The sequence below is a fragment of the Myripristis murdjan genome, chromosome 10 (assembly GCF_902150065.1).
Source record: "Myripristis murdjan chromosome 10, fMyrMur1.1, whole genome shotgun sequence".
Taxonomy (NCBI): Eukaryota; Metazoa; Chordata; class Actinopteri; order Holocentriformes; family Holocentridae; genus Myripristis; species Myripristis murdjan.
Window position 1 is genome coordinate 2536915 of NC_043989.1, and position 23052 is coordinate 2559966.

The window sequence follows — 23052 nt, forward strand, 5'->3', positions numbered from 1 at the left end:
CTCCCAAGGAGATAGTAACGAAAGGAGTCCAGGGCCCACTTGATAGCCAGTGCTTCTTTCTCAATTGTAGAGTAGCGGGCCTCCCTGGGGAAAAGCTTACGGCTTATGTAAGCCACAGGATGCCGGTCCTCTGGTGGACCCTGAAGTAACACAGCCCCCACACCCCTCTCTGACGCATCAGTCTGTAAGACAAAGTGTTTGTCAAAGTCAGGATTATGCAAAACAGGGGACTCACTGAGAGACTGACGGATGTCATGGAAGGCTGCCACTGCTTCATCTGTCCACTGCAGCTGGTTTGGTGATCTTGACCCCGTCATGTCTGTGAGTCGGGCCGCCCTGGTGGAGAAATGAGGGATAAACCGGTGGTAGAAACCAGCCATCCCCAAGAAGGACCTCAGCTGCTTCCTGGTGTTGGGCAAGGGGCAGGACTCAAGGGCATGGACCTTGTGAACCTGTGGTTTTATCACCCCATTGCCAATAACAAAGCCCAGGTACTCTGTCTCAGTTTTGGCAAAGACGCACTTCAAGGGATTGATGGTCAGCCCAGCAGAGTGGAGGTGGTCCAGTACTGCCTTCAGATGTTTCATGTGGTCCTCCCATGTGGCACTGTAAACAACAATGTCATCCAGGTATGCACAGGCAAAATCAGAGAGGTCACACAGTACCTGGTCCATAAGCCTCTGGAAGGTTGCAGGGGCCCCATGTAGCCCAAATGGCAGAACCGTAAACTGGTACAGTCCCCATGGTGTTCGGAAGGCCATCAGCTCCCGAGACTGCTGCGTGAGGGGGACCTGCCAGTAACCCTTGCAAAGGTCAATAGTTGTCAGATACTTTGCCTTTCCCAGGCGGTTGATCAGATCATCAATCCGAGGAGTTGGGTAAGAGTCAAATTTGGAGATGGCATTCAAGTATCGGAAATCAATGCAAAACCTCATTGTGCCATCCTTTTTTGGCACCAGAACAACAGGATTGCACCACTCACTTTTTGACACTTCTATAATCCCGAGCTCCAGCATCAGTTCCACCTCCTTCTTCAGGGAGACCAGGAGGCGCTCTGGTATCCTGTAACTCATACGTCTGACAGTTGCACCCTCTCTTAGTACAATGTCATGCTCAACAACACTGGTTCGACCAGGACTCTCTTGAAATATTTCTGGGTTGCACAAGGCTCTCACCTGAGACTGCTGCTCTTCCGAGAGGTGGCCAAGATCAAAGTCAGTGTGGCTTGGTGTCGGCAGGTATTGGTCTTCGACTTCCTCTTCCTCCTGCACACTTTTGATCAACAACACCTCACCCCTCTTTTCTGGTCTTGGCACCCATTCCTTCAGGAGATTCACATGAAGGACCCTGCTGGAACGCCCCTGGCCTGGAGTGGAGACCTGGTAAGTGGTAGGCCCGAGCTGTTTTTGGACCGCAAATGGCCCTTGCCACTTTGCCAGCAGCTTGTTGTCCTCAGTGGGGAGCATCACCAGCACCTTCTGACCCGGGCTAAAGCTCCTCTGACGAGCCGACCGATCATACCATGCTTTCTGGCGCTGCTGGGCCTCCACCATGTATGCCTGGGCTAGTTCATTCATCCTCTCCAACCTCTCCCTCATTTGGACAACATAAGAGACAATATTAACAGGCCCAACCCTCCCCTGGTCTCCCTCCCATATCTCTCTTAGCAGAGAGAGGGGCCCTCTCACCTCATGCCCATAGAGTAACTCGAATGGTGAGAAACCAGTAGAGGCCTGGGGTACTTCTCTGTATGCAAACAGAAGGTACGGAAGCCACTGATCCCAGTCTGATCCAGTCTCATTTACGAACTTACGAAGCATCTGTTTCAGGGTCTGGTTGAAGCGCTCAGTCAACCCATCCGTCTGTGGGTGGTAAGGAGTGGTTCGCAGGCCCCTGATACCGAGCAGCTGATACACCTGTTTCAACAGTGTTGACATAAAATTAGTGCCCTGATCAGTCAAGATCTCTCTGCGAAATCCTACTCTTGAGAAAAACTGCACCAAGCAAAAAGCAATGTGTCTGGCTTTAATTGATTTCAAAGGGAAAACTTCTGGATATTTTGTGGCATAATCAGTGATCACTAGCATAAACCGATTTCCTGCTCTGCTTCTCTCAACTGGGCCGACAATGTCCATCCCAAGGCGCTCAAAGGGAGTGCCAATAATGGGAAGAGGCTGCAGTGGAGCTCTGGAGGGGCATTTGGCTGAGGTTTTCTGGCACTGAGGGCAGCTCCTACAGAACTGGGCCACATCTGACCGTAAGCCAGGCCAGTGGAAGTACCGCTTGATGCGCGCTGTGGTCTTGTGTTTCCCCAGGTGGCCAGCCCAGGGAACAGCATGGCCCAAGGTAAGTACTGCATCTCGGGCTGCTTGAGGAACCACTAGCTGTGCGACTGGCCCATGCTGCCGGTAGAGAATGCCATTCTGCAAGAAGTATTCCTCTGTGCTGGTGTCAGCCTTGGTCTCCTTCTCCTTTGCTCTCTGCAAGAAAGTAGTCAAGCTGGAATCACTCTGTTGCAACTCAATCACATTATTTGGCAGCTCAAAGCCTAAAGGCAGCTCTGGAGCAGCCTCCACAGATGTCTTTACCACTGTACCCTTAAACTTCTCTTGTCTTTTCTGGTTGCGTGGTTTCCGAGACTTCCCGGGTTTTGTCTCCAACTCGGCCCCATAAAAAGGCAAGGTACTGAGAGTCAGGGATGGCTCATCTGGCTGCTTCACTCGAGCTCTGGTGACTGCAACATTACATTTCTGACCTGGGTTCAACAGATCAAAGAGAACTGGCAGATCACGACCCAACACCACTGGAAAAGGCAAATTATCTGCTACACCTATGTTCAGGAGATATGCCTGTCCTTGCACTGTAATATACATGTCTGCTGTGGGGTAGGATTTCTCATCCCCATGCACACAGCAAATAGGGATGGTGTCAAGTGTGCAGATGATGTTAGGGGGTACAAATTCTCTGTGCACCAGGGTTTGATCGCTTCCAGTGTCAACAAGGGCTTTGAGTTCTTTGCCATTAACCTCAACAGATGCTATTTTTATAGATTGCTCAGTTTCTTTCTTGGGTTCAGCTCTACAATGTGGCACCAAACACATCTGTGTAAGTTTTGATGGATTCTTAGGACACATAGGTTTGGTGTGACCTTCTTGCCCACAAAGATAGCAGATGGTAACCCTATTAGGGGGCTTTGAGGACACATTGGTTGGCTGGTTGTCCCTCATAAAGGGCTTACCCACACCTGCGGCTGGCCTCTGGTGGTTTTGAGGGGGAGCTGGCCTGCGTGCCTCCTTTCCTGCCTTCCAGGAATTATAGCTCCAGGGCTGGCTTTTCTTCCGGGCAGCCACGAACACATCCGCCAGTGCAGCTGCTTCAGAGGCTGAAGAAGGACCATGCTCCCGAATCCACACCTGCAGCTCAGGAGACAACATTCTCAAGTATTGCTCCAAAATAAGAATTTCACTGATCTCCTGTACAGTTTTACCTTTGGGCTGGGTCCATTTCCCAAATAGCTCTTTTAGCCTGCAATAAAGCTCCTTTGGACTTTCGCCAGGTTTCACCTCCAGGGAGCGGAACCTCTGCCTGTAGGTCTCAGGATTGATGTCATACTTAGTTAGAATGGCTGATTTTACTTTTTCATAGTCAAGTGATTCATCAATATCCATGTGTACATAGGCACTCCTTGCCTCCCCAGTTAATAGTGGGATAAGCCGGAAAGCCCAGTCAGATTTAGGCCATCGACATGCTACCGCAATTCTTTCAAAGGTGATAAGGAAATGTTCAACATCATCATTCTCTGTCAGCTTTCCCAACTTAGGTTCAAGGGAGAATCGAGACTGACCTGAGAAAGCATCAGCAGGGTGTGCATTTTCTAATGAGGAAGGAGCTCGGGCCTGTGCAGGAGGCCTGTCATAGGCCTCTGACTCCAAGGGTTCCGACTCTGCTGGCAAACTAGGAACAGGGTTAGTGAGAATTTGTACCTCATCCTGCAGAAGCTGGAACTGCTGCTGCAGTGCTCTAAACCTCTGCTCCTGGCGCGCCGCGTCCTCCTTCATGCGAGCCTCTCGGACTTCCTGTTGCCCCATATAGGTTCGCAGGATTTCAGCCAGATCAGCTATTGTTGGCTCTGCACCACCTTCACCCTCAGTGCCATGAGGTCCTCCAGTGTCTGCATTCTCCACTTCTTCCCCTCCACTAGCAGGCTCCTCCAATTCAGTCTGTTGGTCCAGAAAACCTGCCTGGCCTCTTGCTGCTCTCCCTCTTCCTGCTCTTCCTCCACGGTTCATTATTCAGCAAGAGCCAGAAGAGTGAGGAGGTTGAGAAAAAAAAAACTTGCGTCCTTTACTGGCTGATCCCACCACTGCCACCATATGTGAGGGACCAAGCAGGCAGGACAAGGACTTGCAAGTTAATTTTGGACAAAAAAGGCATTTATTTAGCCCAAAAGGTAAAAGGATCCATAATCAATTCAATAATCCAAAAAAACAAGAATACTTAACAAAGTTCTGGGCCCTAAAAATGAGGTCAACTAAACAGAACTTAACTCAATGGAATTGCAACTTAACCTGAACTGAACAAAAGATGAACTGACCTACTACTAGACACACAAGGTGAACCTATATACTGGTTGATCAGACCAATAAACACAAAAAGGGGGGTAGACAAGACAAACTAACTAAACAAAACAGAATAGACAAAAGTTCAGGTTATGAAGAAAATACAGAAAATAACTAGTAACAAATTATACAACACAATAAAGATCAGCTTAATATCTAAACCAGAAAAAAATAAATCAAAACAGAAATGAGAGATTCCCCTCCCCTGGAGGGAGACATGGGTGGTTCCTCCCAATCAGCGAATTCAGGGGATTTATTGCAGCTGCACCCACAGACTCCTCTTTTTCTGGCTGGACCACACACCAAGAACTAAAAGGTAACTCAAAGACAATAATATTACTAAACAGAACAAATGCTTTAACATATTGACATTAACCAGTAACTAAAATGTGCGCGCCAACAAAATAGAAACTGTGCAATGTCAAATATTAATAAAGCTATGAGTGTGATGTATGAACAAAAGTCTTATGTGTCCTGTCATTTATTTGTTAGCTGTATGTATGTGCATGGTGACTGCAAAAATGTGCATAAACTAGATAACCAAAAATAAGGTGATCCAAACAAAAGGTGTGTGGGACAGGCAGTGTGGTGTAGGGATACTCAAAGCCTGTGTGGCAGCAGGGCGGCCATCACAAGCTTCATCCTGAAATTTTACCCGAAAGCCCAACAACATCCCTAACTTTTTGTGAGTAGTGTATATTAGGGGAGATATAAGACCTGAAGGAAAAAAAGGAGGGGAAAAAGGTCTCATTTGTTTAATTGTTGATATGTATTTTTTTTTCTGTAAGCCTGGTATTTTGGGCGGATATGAAATCTGCCTTACAAACTTTAAAATAAAAAGCAATGAAAAATGCAAAACTATAATAACCTTATGAGAGCCAAGAGAGTGTGAGTGAATGATGCTTTTTGAGGTGTGCTGTGTGTCTTCTCCCCATCAGATGCCTGTGATCTCACACTGGATCCAAACACAGCGAATAAAGAGCTCCGTCTGTCTGAGGACAACAGGAAGGTGACGAGGGGGAGACAGAAGCAGCCGTATCCTGATCACCCAGACAGATTTGACCAGCCTCAGGTTCTGTGTAGAGAAGGTCTGACTGGGCGATGTTACTGGGAGATCCAGTGGAGTGGACTGGTTTCTATAGCAGTGACTTACAGAGGAATCAGAAGACGTGGTGCTGACTCTGAGCTTGGATTCAATAAACAGTCCTGGAGTCTGACGTGCTCTCTTAACAGCTACTATGCCAGACACAACAGGAAGGACACCAGCATCTCTGTCCGTCCCAGTGGATCTGACAGAGTAGCAGTGTATCTGGACTGCTCTGCTGGGACTCTGTCCTTCTACAGAGTCTCTTCTGACAGACTGAGACTCCTGCACACCTTCAGATCCACCTTCACTGAGCCTCTCCACCCTGGGTTTCGTTTGTGGTTTTCTGATCCTTCTATTGTGGTTGAGCTGCCAGTTTGTCAGAAACAAACTCTGACCTGAAAGTGTTTAGAACATGTTTGGCTGATTTGTGGTTTATGGGTGTGTGTGTATGGACATTATTTAGGCTCCAGGACTTCATCAAGCAAGGAGACAATAAGGTGCATTAATGCATGAATGCAGCAAAGCTAATGGGCGGAAGGTGCAGGAGTGAGCAGGGCCAGCAGGGGGAGCTGGACTGAGGACAGCAGGGAGACAGAGCCGGGCTGCCAACCTACAGACAGGAGCCACATCTATGCAGCAAACACACACACACACTGTATGTATTTGAACTGTGTGATGTCCTCTTTGATTGGATTAAAAATGTAAATATTCCTCTTCTTCTCTTGTTATATGTTTGTGTGCTACGGGGCCGCGGAGGGGTCACAGAGAGAAAACTAAAACACACCAGGCCACGTTTTACCACATTGTGCACTAGAAATGTTTGAATGCGAACCAGATACAGTTTGACTTGCTTTTTGAATAAATGCGTTTTGTAGAGCTGTAGTCCTGTTTACAATCCGGTGGCAGGGTGAGGGCTTCCTGCTGCTGCTGGGGGCTGTGGGACAGAGCCAGACGGCTGAGAGTCACACGGAGCCAGAGAATCTCTAATATAGGGAGAAGCACAGATATAGAAAGAAAGCTTTCTTCTAAAACAATACACTCAGCTGAATATTGGATTTTTTAAGTTCACCTATCTGTTCTAAAAAGCCGTTGAAAAGTGTGATGACGTCACAGCTTTCATATCGCGAGAGGTGCTCCAATTTCCAGAGCCCATCTACAGAGACCAGACGAGACACTCCAGACTCCCACTGTATCCTTGCAGTGAAGTTCATGTAATCTCCATTTCTGTAAAAAATGAAGTAAAATATTTAGGTATAAATTTGATTAAGGATGGCAAATTAAGGGAAAGTAACAATTTTCATGAAAAACTAGAAAAATGAAAACAAACAAACAAACAAACAAAAACAAACAAAAACCTAAATCAGTGGCTAAGGAGCGATCTTACCATTTTTGGTCGAAATATATTGTCAAAAGTAGAGGGCATTTCAAAGCTGGTTTATCCATGTCAATCTTTATATGTTGCTCCTCAAAACATTAAAAAAGCTAATTCTATAATATACAATTTCATATGGAGAAACACATTACATCAAAAAATCACAACTGGTTAAAGATAGCAACAAGGGAGGATTAAAAACATAAGACTTTGAATCAATGGTGGGAATGTTCAGAATAAATTGGATAAAAGCCTTTCTGTCACAAACTGAATCAGTATGGTTTCATATCCCCAAAAATATGTTCAAAAAAGTAGGAGGAATTGAATTTTTGTTAAAATGTGACTATGAAATCACAAAACTGCCTGTTAAATTATCTGAATTTCATAAGGAAGTTTTACACTACAGGAAAATGTTATTTGCCCACAATTTTAGTCCACATGGCTCCACCTTATGGAACAACAGAACAATCACAGTAAATAGGAAAACTTTATTCAAGCAGAGGTGGTATGATAAGAAAATAATATTTGTAGCTGACCTGTTGGATAACCGTGGTTCATACATGACATTAGATTCCTTTAATGAAAAATTGAATATGCAGTGTTCTTACAGAGAATATAGTAAAGTATTAAAGCAATACCAGTTCCCCTAATTCAGTTAATTCAAAACACGCTCTTACATTAAAAAATAAGGATAAAATTACCAGACATTCAAACTGGACAAATTAAAATTAGTGATAAAAAGTGCAATAATAAAGTAATACAGAGTATGTTTAAAGGAATTTTTTCTCATGACCATGAAAAAGCTATAACCATTAAAACAAGTGAAAGTAATTTAAAAGTCTCAAACAAGTATATTAAATATTTAAAAGAACCAATCACCCCAAAAGTAAAAGAGTTACAATTCAAAATTATAAACGGCTATTATCCAGCTGCAGAAATACTAAAGAAAAGATTTGGATTTGAGGTGGAACCATGTTGTTTTTGTCATGCAGATAGTGAAAATATTGAACATCTTTTATTTTTTCTTGTCCAGTAGTAACACAATTCTGGAAAAATTTATTGGAATGGTTAGGTAATGAAATAGAAAACATCCTACCATATAACACACAACAAAGTATTTTATTAAAAGATAATGTTTCTTTAAATACGTCAGATTTGGTTAATATTATAATTTTGGGCAAATATCATATCCACACATGTAAATGGAAAAATAAAGAACCTTCAGTAGTCTGGTTTAAAAATGAGTCAAACACATTCATATGAAAAAATCAATAAGGTGATGGAAATTGCAATGCGTAGTAGAAGCACAGGGATGCAGGCGGGAGCTGCTGAATTCTCCCATGAGCCCGATGAGGACGTGAACGCAGCACAAGTGAAAGTGAAAGTTTGGTTGAAGGTTTGGACGAGCCGCGACCAGGAGGCTCATCATCATCATCATTAATGTTGGACTGTCTCACTGTCATGATCTAGAAGAGCTGCACACGTTCGGACGTCAGGAGAGGATTTCTGTTTCAACTTTGACTTCAAGTCCAAGAAGAAACAAGGAAAGAAAGAAAGAAACTTCTGCTTCTGCTGTGAGTCGCTACTTTTGTCTGACGCCATTTTCAAGCTGCATTTTCCCTGTTGAGTTCATCTGTTAGAAATAAAATTAAAAAGTAAAGCAGTGATCATTTTCTTTGTGGTGATGACAAAAAAAAATCATCAGGCGGTAAAAACAAATGTTAGCCAGTTCTAAACGTCAGACAGCACGTTTTTAAAGCCGTTTATTTCCGTTTATTCCACTGGAAATACAGACTGATCTGTATGTATGAAACCCGCCACTGTAAAATAGACAAATGAATAAATTAATTAATAAAAAATGTAAATCTCTTTAAAGTTTTCAAACTGGGCAGGGCCCCCTGTGTTCCCAGGGCCCTGAACAGGCCTGTGCATTTTTCTTTTTCCAGCCTGAAAAGAGAGCAAAGTGTTTCCTGTTTGTCAGGGTGAGAACAGGGGTGTATTCAACGACGTTACGATACGTAACGTTGTGTGACGTTGTCTCATTGAATGGTGTGTTTGGTTGTAACGTTTTGTAACAGAGAGCAACATGCCTCGGAGGTAGTTTTCCTCCGTTTGGTGGGCGTGTCACAGGTGTTATCCAATCAGCATCAGCCTGTATTGAAGCCTCCGAGATTTAAAACGCTAGAGCTCCATTATGGCTTCCAAGTCGCTATATTAGTGCAGCTTATGTTTAAAATGTTACCCATCATTTGAAGAGGTAAAAGCACATGTATGTGGTAAGTATGATGATAAATCAGACATAGTTTATTGTTTTTCTCAATAATATGGCAACTTTTATTCAACTTAAAAGTTAAAACTCATTTGTGTAGGCCTATGGTACAAATCTTGGAAACAATGTTTAACAATAACTGTTTTTTTCATAGTGGACATTGAATGTATTGCAGTACCCCTATAGTTAATGATCCATGTAAAGTACGGTAATGTCCTGCTCAGACAGTTCTTAGGCTACAATCGTGAGGAGAATGGTCCTCTCGGCTTCCATACTTGCAACGCTTGAGTAATGCAGCAGGTTGTTCAGAACTTTGTCGTTTCTGTTAGCTTGACGTTACGTACCGGTACGTCTGCGCTGAATACACCCCAGGCCTCTGGTCCCTCAACACAGAAAAGAGAATAAGGGCCAAACCTGTGGCGCCTTAACAAGAAAGCATCATCTGCTTTGAGGATTTGATGGAAAGGAGTTTGTATTTCTCTGCTGAGGCTCTGTTCTCTGAAAACAACAAGAAAAAGACATGAAGGGAACACGGTGCGCCACCAAAACTACTGAAAGAAAGATTTGCAGGTTTCATGACGTCACCAGGATTTGCTGGTGAGCACAGACTCTGGATTGGAACAGAAACAGGGAAACATGTCCATGAGCTTTGCTGCATTCACACTCTGTCATTTGTGCATTCCTAAAGTGAATTTGTGCTTCACAAATTATTTGTGAATCTGCATTTATTTGTGCAGATCATCAGCGGCTCCCGGCTCCTTTACAAAGACCAAACGCTGCATGCATGAAACTGGCCGCCATGACAAATTCAAATTAAAATGTTAAATTTCACTCTAAGGTTCGGGCTTCAGTGTGTGTGTGTGTGTGTGTGTGTGTGTGTGTGTGTGTGTGTGTGTTTCAGTGTGTGTATTATTAACCCTTTATCACCTGCGTAAATTCACTATGTTACTTTCTGAGACATGAAACAATGAAATAAAAAATACATACATTTGCAAAATAACAGTATTTGAAATGAAGAAGGAAAAAAACAACAACAAAAAACAACAATAAAAAGCTTATTATAAATATACACTTAATATAAAATAACAACAAAATAACTGTGATGTTTCCACAAAATAATGTTGAAACACACATTATTTATGTGCAGCTGCACTGACTCCATTTAATACAATTAATGCCTGTTGTCCATTAGGAGACTAGAACATCAACCCACATATCATCCTTTTGGTGTGTGTGTGTGTGTGTGTGTGTGTGTGTGTGTGTGTGTGTGTGTGTGTGTGTTTGCACTTCTTAGACTGACTTAAATCAGAAGATGAGTGACTGTGAGGAGGAAGAGGAGGGCAGAGCAGAGTCTGCAGTGTCCAGCTGTCTGTCCATGAAGAGCGACTGGTCTAAAGAAGAACCTCTATACTTCAGTGCTGAACCTGGACCTTCAGACACAAAGTAAGACAGCTGTTCGGCTGTGAGCCTGATGGAATATGATGACATGAGATTATATAGCAGAGCAAGTAGTGAGGATATCAAGAAAAGAGACTGCAAAGAGAGAAATGACTGCTCCCTGCTCTGCAGTACAGCTGTTCAACCAAAACACATCTGGGTCTGTGCTGTTTTCCACAAACTGTGATGCTGTTTGATGTTTTGCACCAAAACACCTGAGAACATTTCCACTTGCACCTGCACTCACAAGTTCTTCACACACCTGTGTCTGAAGTTTAGATTCACATTGACTGACAGATAAATCTGATCCTGTGCTGCTCAGACTGATGTGCATGTGATGCACCATGGCTCACGTCACACACACAGCGCCACAGCCACACACACACACACACACACACACACCCCTAAACAGTCTTGGAGCTGCATCAGTTGGCTTTAACTGGAAAGCTGAGACTCTTGTGGATTCAATGAGCCACATTTGATTCCTGTGTGATGATGTTGGCCCCCATAGCAGCCATTTCACTGCAGGCAGAGCATTTTGTCAAACTGGACGTCGCTGTAGAAAATGACCTCTAGTGACCTCTAGGAGAATCACAGCCTCATCAAACTTTACAGACACAAACTAGAGAGCGAGGCCGTTCAGAGGAGCTCTGCTTCTCCAGCTGGACTGACAGTGAGGGCCAGTTTCTGACACGTTTCCACAACGAGGATAAGAGGATACTTAAGAATCACAATATGTATCGATCGGCTCCCAGGTGTCATGATAGTATCGATCAGGAGATAAGCATATTGTCCCAACCTGAGTGTTGTAATACCTGACTTGTGGTCCTGGAACCAGACAGGAGCACTGGAACCCAGCATGAAGACCCACTTGGATGTGGAGGGGATTCAGACATTTGTTATGGGGTCTTCACTGGAGTCATAACCATAGTGACTAATCTCAGAGTTAAGTCAAGGGGGTGTCGTGCTCTTTTGCTTGTTGAAAGCTTGTTGCCGTGAGTTTCCTCCTCACGCTGTATTGTGGAGATTTTTTGCTTTTGTTGTTGGTCAACTTTTCTTTTACGGATTGACAATTAAAAAAAAAAAACATGAGCTGTCAAGCTCTTGGATTGCTGTATTTGTCATAATCTGCTGCAAAAACTCAAAGTGGATGTCATGCTGCTTACATGGACATTTAGTCTTGTAAATACTATATTAATTGCATTAATATTAGAATATTGCAATCCATGTAAATGTAGCCACAGAAAGTGACATAAGTGACCGCTTATGACATTTTATAAAAGATTTTAAGATTTCAGTTTAAACATTATGTTGTCTAAACATAAACAAACTGCTTTCATCTCCACAGGGACAGGAAGAGGAGTCGAGGTGATGTGAAGGAGCAGCTGTCCTGCTGTGCTTTGTGTCAGGAGGTCCTGAGGGATCCAGTCTCCACCAGCTGTGGACACTGGTTCTGCAGACGGTGCATCACCTCACACTGGGACCAGTCTGATCCATCAGGAGATCCTGCCTGTCCCCAGTGTGGAGAAAGATCCAGAACAAGACCTGGACTGCAGACACCCAGTCAAACCAGCACAGTGGACGGCGGTCTGCAGGAGGTTTTAGACGAGCATAAGATCAGTCTGAGGAGGAGATGTGAATTTGTGACAGAAGGAACTGCTGCAGCAGGAACTGGAACCCCCCTCAACAGGATCTACACTGAGCTCTACATCACACAGGGAATGAGTGAAGGGGTTAATACCCAACATGAGGTGTGGCAGCTGGAGACAACATCCAAGATGGAGACTCTCAGTGACACTCCAATCAAGTGCCACGACATCTTTAAACCCTTACCTGGCCAAGACACACACATCAGAGTAGTTGTGACGCAGGGCGTTGCTGGCATTGGAAAAACCTTCTCAGTGCAGAAGTTCACTCTGGACTGGGCAGAGGGCTTGGAAAACCAACATGTCAGTCTTGTGGTTCTGCTTTCGTTCCGGGAGCTGAACTTGATCAAAGATGAGCGCTACAGTCTTCTCCAGCTGCTCCGTGTTTTCCATCCAACATTACAGACGGTCACAGCAGAGAAGCTCGCCGTCTGTAAAGTCGTATTCATCTTTGATGGCCTGGATGAAAGCAGGTTTTTATTGGATTTCCAGAACAATGAGGTCGTGTCTGATGTCACACAGACATCATCAGTAGACGTGCTGTTGACAAACCTCATCAAGGGGAATCTGCTTCCCTCGGCTCTCCTCTGGATAACTTCGAGACCTGCAGCAGCCAATCAGATCCCTCCTACATGTGTCGAAAGGGTAACAGAAGTGCAAGGGTTCACTGACCTCCAGAAGGAGGAGTACTTCAGGAGGAGATCCAGTGATGAGGAGCTGTGCAGCAGAATCATCTCACACATCAAGGCGTCCAGGAGCCTCCACATCATGTGCCACATCCCAGTCTTCTGCTGGATCACTGCTACAGTTGTGGAGCACATGTTGACTACAGACCAGAGAGGAGATCTGCCCAAGAGCCTGACTGACATGTACTCACACTTCCTGCTGGTTCAGACACAGAGGAAGAAGCACAAGTACGATGAGAGACATGACAGGAGTCAGCAGGAGCTGAGGGAGACTGACAGGGAAGTTCTTCTGAAGCTGGGCAGGCTGGCGTTTGAACATCTGGAGAAAGGCAACCTGATGTTCTACCAAGAAGACCTGGAGGAGTGTGGTCTTGATGTCAGAGAGGCCTCGGTGTACTCAGGAGTGTGCACAGAGATCTTCAAAACCGAGTGTGTGCTCTTTCAGAGAAAAGTCTACTGCTTTGTTCATCTGAGCATTCAGGAGTTTCTCGCTGCAGTCTACATCTTCCACTGCTACACCAACAGGAACACAGAGGTACTGGCCAGAGTCATGAGGAGTGAATGTGATGACAAAAAGCCATCGTTGAATATCTTCCTGAAGACAGTCATGTCTGAAGCCCTGAAGAGCGAAAATGGTCACCTGGACCTCTTTGTCCGTTTCCTTCATGGCCTCTCACTGGAGTCCAACCAGAAGCTCTTAGTGGGCCTGCTAGGGTCTAAACAGAGGCTCTTAGGACGTCTGCTGGGTCGGACAGGGAGCAGACCAGAAGACATCCAGGGAGTCATCAACAACCTGAAGGAGATGAACACCTACAGTGTCTCTCCTGACAGAGGCATCAACATCTTCCACTGTTTGATGGAGATGAACGACCTCTCAGTAAATCAGGATATCCAAGAGTTCCTCAAGTCAGAGAACAGATCAAAGAAGAAACTCTCTGTGATCCACTGCTCAGCTCTGGCCTACATGCTGCAGATGTCAGAGGAGGTTCTGGATGAGTTGGACCTGAAGTCGTACAACACATCAGATGAGGGAAGGCGGGGACTGATCCCAGCTGTGAGGAACTGCAGGAAGGCTCGGTTAGTCCTGATGTCAAATCAACATTATACAAACAGTGTAGAGCTGCTTCCATACCCGACACCATCAGAAATACAATAAAGATATGTAGTTCCCTAAATATTCAGGATGAAGGATTGATTCTGTCGGAAAAAATATACTTCAGGCAGTCCAGAGTAAAAGGAGGCAACATGATGGTGATGCCCACAGCAGCTCACCCCTACAATACTTCAAAATCAGGAGCAAGTTTTTGCTGTGCAATTTAACTTGAGCATCAGGTTTCTACTGCTTAGTTTCTTCTGTATCTGAAAGAAACTGAATCAGGTCAACTGGACTTAGTTATATGTCTAGAAGACGTTTTGCCCCTTATCCAAGAGGCTTCATCAGTTCTAGACCAGACTGGTGGTCTGACTACCAGCCTGGTCTAGTGAACAATGATGTTACTGCTCAGGCAGCAATGGAAAAATCAACATGACTTCTAACAAATAATCTGGAATGAACTGCTCACTCAGACACACTCAGGAACAAAGAACAAAGAGATCCTCCTCACCTGAAGAGCAGAGAGTGAAGGAGCTCAGGAGACTTAATACACCTGTGTGAGCTCCTGTCTTCAATTAACACACCTGATGTATTTTCATCTCAGGTGTTATCTTTATCTTTTCATTTACTCTGATGGTTTTGTAAAGCACTTTGGAACTTTGCTTTAAAGGTGTAATATAATTATAAATTAATATTATCAATATTATTATTAATATAATTGTTATAATAACTATTTCATTGGTTTCTCCTTCCGTTTTGAATATTTTGAAAAATCTATGACTGATAAATATCCAAAACACTAAAAATTATAACTCCATATTTTATTCTTTATTCAGATTGAGGAACTGCTGGTTGACAGAGAGCAGCTGTGCTTCTCTGGCCTCGGCTCTAAAGTCCAACCCCCATCTGACAGAGCTGGACCTGAGTGAGAACCAGCTGCTGGGTTCAGCAGTGGAGCTGCTTTCTGCTGGACTGGAGAGTCCAAACTGTAGACTGGAGACTCTCAGGTCAGTCTGTACTTTTTAATGATGTGTAAACATGTAATATTCTGTTAGGTGAACAGGAGTTTTACAGGCTTACATCTCAAATTGCTGTCAAACTATTTTCACACCATCCTTGTGTGTTGAAATCAAAACCTCATATTGTACATTATTTCATCATGCAGAGGTCCAAATGGACTCCATCTGTGGGAATCTGATATTTATTGTGGGAATTCCTCAGAATGTATAGAGGACACCATCATGGAGGTCTTGGTCCAATTATGGATTCACAAAGGATTCCAATATTTTCTTTGATGAATCATTAGGGACAAAAATCCCATGTGGGCATATCAGTGCATTCTGGTATCTTTCACAGATTAGGCCTGATGGGATGGAGTTGATATGTCCAACTTTTACCATCCTGATCACATTCCCTCATGGTCACTGTTGTCTTGTAACTGTTCTGAAGCTCAACTAAACCTTTAGGACCTCTTGTTTTTCATTGATTATTATTTTGATCATCTTCACACACTTTTTCACAGCTCACCTACTTCCCATGCAAAACTTTGTTTAAACTCTGCAGGCTGACAGACGACCACGCCAAATGAACATTTTGTATATTTCAGGATATTTTCTGTCTCTAGTCCCTCAGACTGAGCCATATGAACACAGTCGACTGTCACCGTGTTTTTGGCTGAATACCGTGATATCCATATTGTGAGGATATTGTTAGGATGACTGGTTGGTGCTTTCATCAAAGTGTAAATTAGTGCTAAACAGTCATTAGTAATATGGATATGATGAGCGAGCAGGCTGAGGCCAATAACAGAGCAGAGAAGAGCGTCTAATAAGTTGAGAAAACTGCATCCCTTTACTGTAATGCAGCCTTTAAAAGCAGGAGAGGACAACACTGATGCCATAAGATATTACCATATCCCAAATCCCACATGATATCTGATCTCATATCACACTATCCATATTATATCAATATATTGATGGGCCCACCTCTACTGCCATCACCTGGTCAGTCTGTTGAAATGCTCATAACTTTGGCCCTGATTGGTCAAGAGACTGGGTGCTGGTGTCATGTGATGCAGAAGCTCTTGTTCTCCAGTTTTACTGTGAGAAGATGGTCGACTGAAGGCATCTGAGGACTTTTCACTGAGCCATTCATTTGTTATTTATAGACGTACCTATGGCTGTTTTCACGTCTACCGTATTTAGCACTGAATTTGAATTATTTTGGACCTGTTATCATTTCTTGCTTTTATTGTCTCTTTATTTGTGTTTTTAATATTTTGAAGTCTTTTCATCTCAGGTGTTATCTTTATCTTTTCATTTACTCTGATGGTTTTGTAAAGCACTTTGGAAATTTGCTTTAAAGGTATAATATCAATATAAATTAATATTATCAGTATTATTATTAATGTAACTGTTATAAAAACTGTTTCTTTGTTTTGTCCTGCCTTTTGAATATTTTGAAAAATCTCTGACTGATAAATATCCAAAACACTGGAAATTATATTTTATTATTATTTTATAATAATTATTTTATTCTTTATTCAGATTGAGGCGCTGCAGGTTGTCAGAGAGCAGCTGTGCTTCTCTGGCCTTGGCTCTGAAGTCCAACCCCCATCTGACAGAGCTGGACCTGAGTGAGAACCAGCTGCGGGATTCAGGAGTGAAGCTGCTGTCTGCTGGACTGGAGAGTCCAAACTGCAAACTGGAGACTCTCAGGTCAGTCTGCACTTTTTAATGATGACATAAATATATGGATATTGTTTGAATCATATAGTAGCACTAAATGTCTGTAAGGCTGATATTGCTGTGAAGTATATGTTGTGTGTCTGGTGTGTCTGACCTTACAACAATGGTCAGACACACCTGAATTAATCATTTTGTCCAATAATGTAAGAAAAGAAATAAAGGAGCTGGCTTAAGTTCAGGAAGTAGCAGAGTTGTGCATAAAGCCAATTAAGCACACATGTTGGAGTAGCGGACTCCTCCCTGTCCACTCCACGCCCCCATTTAAATATGCAAATCATATTTATATCATTTAAATATGAATATCATATTTAAATGAGCCCGGCACCTGAGAATGCCCTCTGAACAATCAGAAAACTACAACCTCAACATGAATAAAACAGGAAAAAGAGAAATTTCACGGAATGTGAATTAGAGACGCTCCTCACAGACTGGTACTGATGCTGTGAAGACTGGATCATATCTGGGGGCGCACATGCTCAATGCGCATGAGGGGGATTAGTATTAGGACAATTAAACAAATAAATTATTTACTCACCACGAAGCCACCCATCGTGCACAGTGCCAGTTTGTAGTCTGTTCCCTCAGAATGTATGAATCGTGTGTTGAACCAGGCCACCTCGCCACAATGTTGGTTAATTGCATTTGCTCATCACATATGATCTGTACATTGATCGATTGAAAATGCTTCCTGTTGACATAAACAAATTTACCTGTGATGGTGCTTTTATAGCAACGTGTGTGCAGTCAATAGCTCTAATTACATCAGGAACACCGGCCTCGGTCATTTCACTCTCGATACATCTGAACTTTGCCGTGGAAAAAGACGTATGCCATGTTTTTGTGCGTACACACGCTTTGTACATGAGGCCCCTGGTGAGCCGTCTGTTCCAGATCTCTGCTGTGATGTGAGGAAGAAAATCAAACACATCAGGGCTCATCAACTCCATTTGTCCAAAGGCCAGAATTTTTTTAGGCAGTCACTGTGTGGACCAGACTTTCAAATAACAACATATTCATTTATTTAGGAATAATTAGCATCTTATTGTTTAGTATTTTCACTTTCTTACTAAATGAATACCTGGATCAGTGTGAGCAGGCTGCTAGAAAACATGGCAAATCCATAATAATAACTAGACACTGAAGTAGAAAAAGCTCTCAGAGCACAAGGAGCCAGTTCACTGAGGAGTGACCCTTCAAATCTGGAATTATGGAAATGTGATGACTGACAGGAAGTTTGAATCCCCTTTAACCGGTGTTGACTCTGTTATGCAGCGCCCTGATTGGAGGAAAATGTTGAGCCCATGCTTGTGTGAAGATGCAGCACAAGACTCATTCCATTCCTAAAAGACAGGAAGTGGTTTGAGCTTCACCTGTCAGGCTGCTGCTCTTCAGAGACAAGCAGCCAATCAGACGCAGCTCTGTGAGGGAGGCCTGCCACAGATCTGCACTCTTCTGGTCTTAGAGTTTATTTTTTATTCTTCATTCAGACTGAGGGACTGCAGGTTGACAGAGAGCAGCTGTGCTTCTCTGGCCTCGGCTCTGAACTCCAACCCCCATCTGACAGAGCTGGACCTGAGTGACAACTGTCTGGAGGATTCAGGAGTTGAGCTGCTGTCTGCTCTGGTGGAGAGTCCACACTGCAGCCTGAAGACTCTCAGGTCAGTAGAGGGGTGGAGTCAGTCCTCTGAGGTCAGTAGAGGGGTGGAGTCAGTCCTTTCAGGTCAGTAGAGGGGTGGGGTCAGTCCTGTGAGGTCAGCAGAGGGGTGGAGTCAGTCCTGTGAGGTCAGTAGAGGGGTGGAGTCAGTCCTCTGAGGTCAGTAGAGGGGTGGAGTCAGTCCAGGCGGAGCAGCTTGGTTGCTTGGTTCTTGTGCTGGACACAGTCAGTGCAGGCAGCATTTCCTGGGAAATGTCCAAAGTGCTCAGTGGCCTCAGGACTGGACAGAAAGAGAGAGATCAGCCAATCAGAGCAGCCACAGGTGTGTTGGGATCATGTGCTTGAGTTGACCTGCAGGTGATGATGATGATGACGATGAAGAGGATGATGGTTTTGTGTTCATCCCTACAGGCTGAAACATGTAGAAGACTGGATTCTAGCTGGCAGCCTGAGAGGACGTGAGTACTGACACAGTATGAGCACACACACACACACACACACACACACTCACACACACACACACACACACACAGTACAAAGTACAAATCCAAACAAGGCTTTACAGAAAATGTGAGCGAGCTGAAACTAAATGTGTGTGTGTTTCCAAAAGCAGCTAAAATCAGCTGACATGACAGAGAAAGCTGGGCGCCCTGGTAGCTCACGTGCTGCAGAGCTCCAGCTTGTCCAGGCTGAGTCGTGGGTTTGAATCCCACCTCAGGCCCTTTGCTGCAGGACGGCCCCTCTCTCTCCCCGGCCTTTCCTGTCTCTCTCTGCTGAGTCCAGTCAAAGCTACAATGACAAAAAAAAACCCCAAAAAATTTAAAATTACAGAGAAAAATGAGTTTTCCTCTGTGTCGATTTACCTCATACATAAGCCTGGTATTTTTTTTCCTTTATTAGTGAAAGAAAGATGAACAAGTCGAGTGCAGAGAGTGACAACATTAGAAAACGTATTAGAAATAAATGCCAGGTTACTATTTATATAGTAACCTTTTAATTCACTGTTTAAATATCTGTTCTGGCATTTATTCCTTATATTCCTTATTAGCGCATATCAAATCAGATAATGTGTGATATGCATATGTAAACAGAATAATTCAAAAAACCTGTAATTAACTTTTTTTCTTGTCTTTGTGTGTGTAATCAACTTGTGAATTTTTATAGTGATATCTGAAAGTCAAATTTTGAACCCCTTTCCCCTGTGTGTTAAAAACAGTGTTTTTTGGTAATATGTGGTCATAAATAGGTGATTTTCAAAACTTTCCACCAATGGGATTTCTTGGGACTTTTTTTTCCCTCACTCAGGACAAACTGAGGATCCAAAATCAGTTGAGTTTGCTTCTCTTGCAATTTGTCCTAGGTTTTTTCATAAAATGACAGGACTACTGAGTGAATGATGCTTTCTGAGGTGTGTTGTGTGTCTTCTCCCCATCAGATGCCTGTGATCTCACACTGGATCCAAACACAGCGCACAGAAACCTCCGTCTCTCTGAGGACAACAGGAGGGTGACGTGGGTGAGAGAGCAGCAGTCGTGTCCTGATCACCCAGACAGATTTGACCTGTGGCCTCAGGTTCTGTGTAGAGAAGGTCTGACTGGGCGATGTTACTGGGAGGTCCAGTGGAGTGGAGTGGTTGATATAGCAGTGACTTACAGAGGAATCACAAGAAGTGGTGCTGGCTCTGAGCTTGGAAACAATAAACAGTCCTGGAGTCTGTGGTGCGATGATGATTATAACAGCTACACTGCCAGACACAACAGTGAGCCCACTGACATCTCTGTCTGTCCCCGTGGATCTGACAGAGTAGCAGTGTATCTGGGCTGGTCTGCTGGGACTCTGTCCTTCTACAGAGTCTCTTCTGACAGACTGAGACTCCTGCACACCTTCAGCTCCACTTTCACTGAGCCGCTCCTCCCTGCGTTTACTTTGTGGTCACATGATTCTTCTATTGTGGTTGAGCTGCCAGTTTCTCAGAAACAAACACCTGAAAGTGTTTAGAACATGTTTGGCTGATTTATGGTTTATGGTTGATGTTTTCTTTCTTTCTTTTTTTTCTTTTTATTGTATTGGGCATCTTGGTGGATAATTGTTGATTGATTGATTGGACAGGCTTGTAAATATAATAAGTCATTATAATGTTTGTATATTCAAATCTTAATGTTGTGCAAAAGTGTCATTTAATCCTCCTTCACCTGTTGATCTCCAAGTCACATTAAGATGTTTAACGGTCTATACCTGATGTTTTACTGTCAACACAGTTGTATTTCATTTTGGACAGTGCACATTAATAAACACATGACTGTAAATGTGTCAGAGACTTTTCTCACCTGCAGCCCCTGGTCAGGTGTTACATAGGTTTCCTAAAACTGAAGACACTGGGTGTGTGTGTGTGTGTGTGTATGGACATTATTTAGGCTCCAGGACTTCATAAAGCAAGGAGACAATAAGGTGCATTAATGCATAAATGCAGCAAAGCTAATGGCTGTGGAAGGTGCAGGAGTGAGCAGGGCCAGCAGGGGGAGCTGGACTGAGGACAGCAGGGAGACAGAGCCGGGCTGCCAACCTGCAGACAGACCATGCAGCAACACACACACACACCCCATCAGGAGAAAAGGTTAGCAACACAGAACACCTGCAGGTAGAGACCAAAGAGGAGGAGGAGGAGGAGGAGGAGGAGGAGGAGGAGAAGAAGAAGAAGAAGAAGAAGAAGAAGAAGGAGAGAGACTGGAGGAACATCTAAAGCAGCAGAGACTAAACTAAACGAAGACAGGAGAGACTGAGCCTCCCTCACAGTTGATGTACAGTACTCTGTATGTATTTGAATTGTGTGATGTCCTTTTTGATTGGATTAAAAATGTAAATATTCCTCTTCTTCTCTTGTGTTATGTTTGTGTGCTACGGGGCCGTGGAGGGGCCAAAGAGAGAAAAATAAAACACACCAGGCCACGTTTTACTACATTGTGCACTGGAAATGTTTGAGTGTGAACCAGATACAGTTTGACTCGCTTTTTGAAAAAATGATTTTGTAGAGCTGTAGTCCTGTTTACAATCCGGTGGCAGGGTGAGGGCTTCCTGCTGCTGCTGGGGGCTGTGGGACAGAGCCAGACGGCTGAGAGTCACCCGGAGCCAGAGAATCTCTAATATAGGGAGAAGCACAGATATAGAAAGAAAGCTTTCTTCTAAAACAATACACTCAGCTGAATATTGGATTTTTTAAGTTCACCTATCTGTTCTAAAAAGCCGTTCAAAAGTGTGATGACGTCACAGCTTTCATATCGCGAGAGGTGCTCCAATTTCCAGAGCCCATCTACAGAGACCAGACGAGACACTCCAGACTGTATCCTTGCAGTGAAGTTCATGTAATCTCCATTTCTGTAAAAAATGAAGTAAAATATTTAGGTTTAAATTTGATTAAGGATGGCAAATTAAGGGAAAGTAACAATTTTCATGAAAAACTAGAAAAAATGAAAAAAAAAAACAAACAAAAAACTAAATCAGTGGCTAAGGAGAGATCTTACCATTTTTGGTCGAAATATATTGTCAAAAGCCGAGGGCGTTTCAAAGCTGGTTTATCCATGTCAATCTTTATATGTTGCTCCTCAAAACATTAAAAAAGCTAATTCTATAATATACAATTTCATAGGGAGAAACACATTACATCAAAAAATCACAACTGGTTAAAGATAGCAACAAGGGAGGATTAAAAACATAAGACTTTGAATCAATGGTGGGAATGTTCAGAATAAATTGGATAAAAGCCTTTCTGTCACAAACTGAATCAGTATGGTTTCATATCCCCAAAAATATATTCCAAAAAAAAAAAAAAAAAAAAAAAAAAAAAAATAGGAGGACTTGAATTTTTGTTAAAATGTGACTATATGAAATCACAAAACTGCCTGTTAAATTATCTGAATTTCATAAGGAAGTTTTACACTACAGGAAAATGTTATTTGCCCACAATTTTAGTCCACATGGCTCCACCTTATGGAACCACACAACAATCACAGTAAATAGGAAAACTTTATTCAAGCAGAGTTGGTATGATAAGAAAATAATATTTGCAGCTGACCTGTTGGATAACCGTGGTTCATACATGACATTAGATTCCTTTAATGAAAAATTGAATATGCAGTGTTCTTACAGAGAATATAGTAAAGTATGTAAAGCAATACCAGTTCCCCTAATTCAGTTAATTCAAAACACGCTCTTACATTCAAAAATAAGGATAAAATTACCAGACATTCAAACTGGACAAATTAAAATTAGTGATAAAAAGTGAAATAATAAAGTAATACAGAGTATGTTTAAAGGATTTTTTTCTCATGACCATGAAAAAGCTATAACCATTAAAACAAGTGAAAGTAATTTAAAATTCTCAAACAAGTATATTAAATATTTAAAAGAGCCAAGCAAAAGAGTTACAATTCAAAATTATAAACGGC

General features: G+C 43.1%; 2 protein-coding genes across 2 annotated transcripts; one reads left to right on the forward strand and one right to left on the reverse strand.

Moving 5' to 3' along the window:
* Positions 1-1978: 1978 nt before the first annotated feature.
* Positions 1979-4289, reverse strand: LOC115366971 (zinc finger protein 202-like). Its single transcript, XM_030062649.1, has 3 exons — positions 3245-4289; positions 2257-2755; positions 1979-1994 (listed from the first exon to the last, which is right to left on the reverse strand). The coding sequence occupies exons 1-3, from the start codon at positions 4287-4289 to the stop codon at positions 1979-1981; spliced, it is 1560 nt and encodes a 519-aa protein (XP_029918509.1).
* Positions 4290-12376: 8087 nt separating this feature from the next.
* On the forward strand, positions 12377-21751 carry LOC115366973 (NLR family CARD domain-containing protein 3-like; the record flags this gene model as incomplete). The annotated part of the gene is made up of 7 exons (XM_030062650.1): positions 12377-14193; positions 15046-15216; positions 16756-16926; positions 18444-18614; positions 19022-19068; positions 20046-20226; positions 21640-21751. Coding segments are annotated over 7 exons (2670 nt in total), but the record flags the coding sequence as incomplete, so codon positions are not given.
* Positions 21752-23052: the final 1301 nt, after the last annotated feature.

Excerpts from the sequence above, each read along its gene's own strand:
- LOC115366971 (XM_030062649.1), bottom strand. The coding sequence starts at position 4,289 with ATGAACCGTGGAGGAAGAGCAGGAAGAGGGAGAGCAGCAAGAGGCCAG. Across the intron at positions 2,756-3,244 it reads CCACCAGAGGCCAGCCGCAG|GTCAGAAATGTAATGTTGCA; the intron begins GTGTGGGTAAGC and ends TGTTGAACCCAG.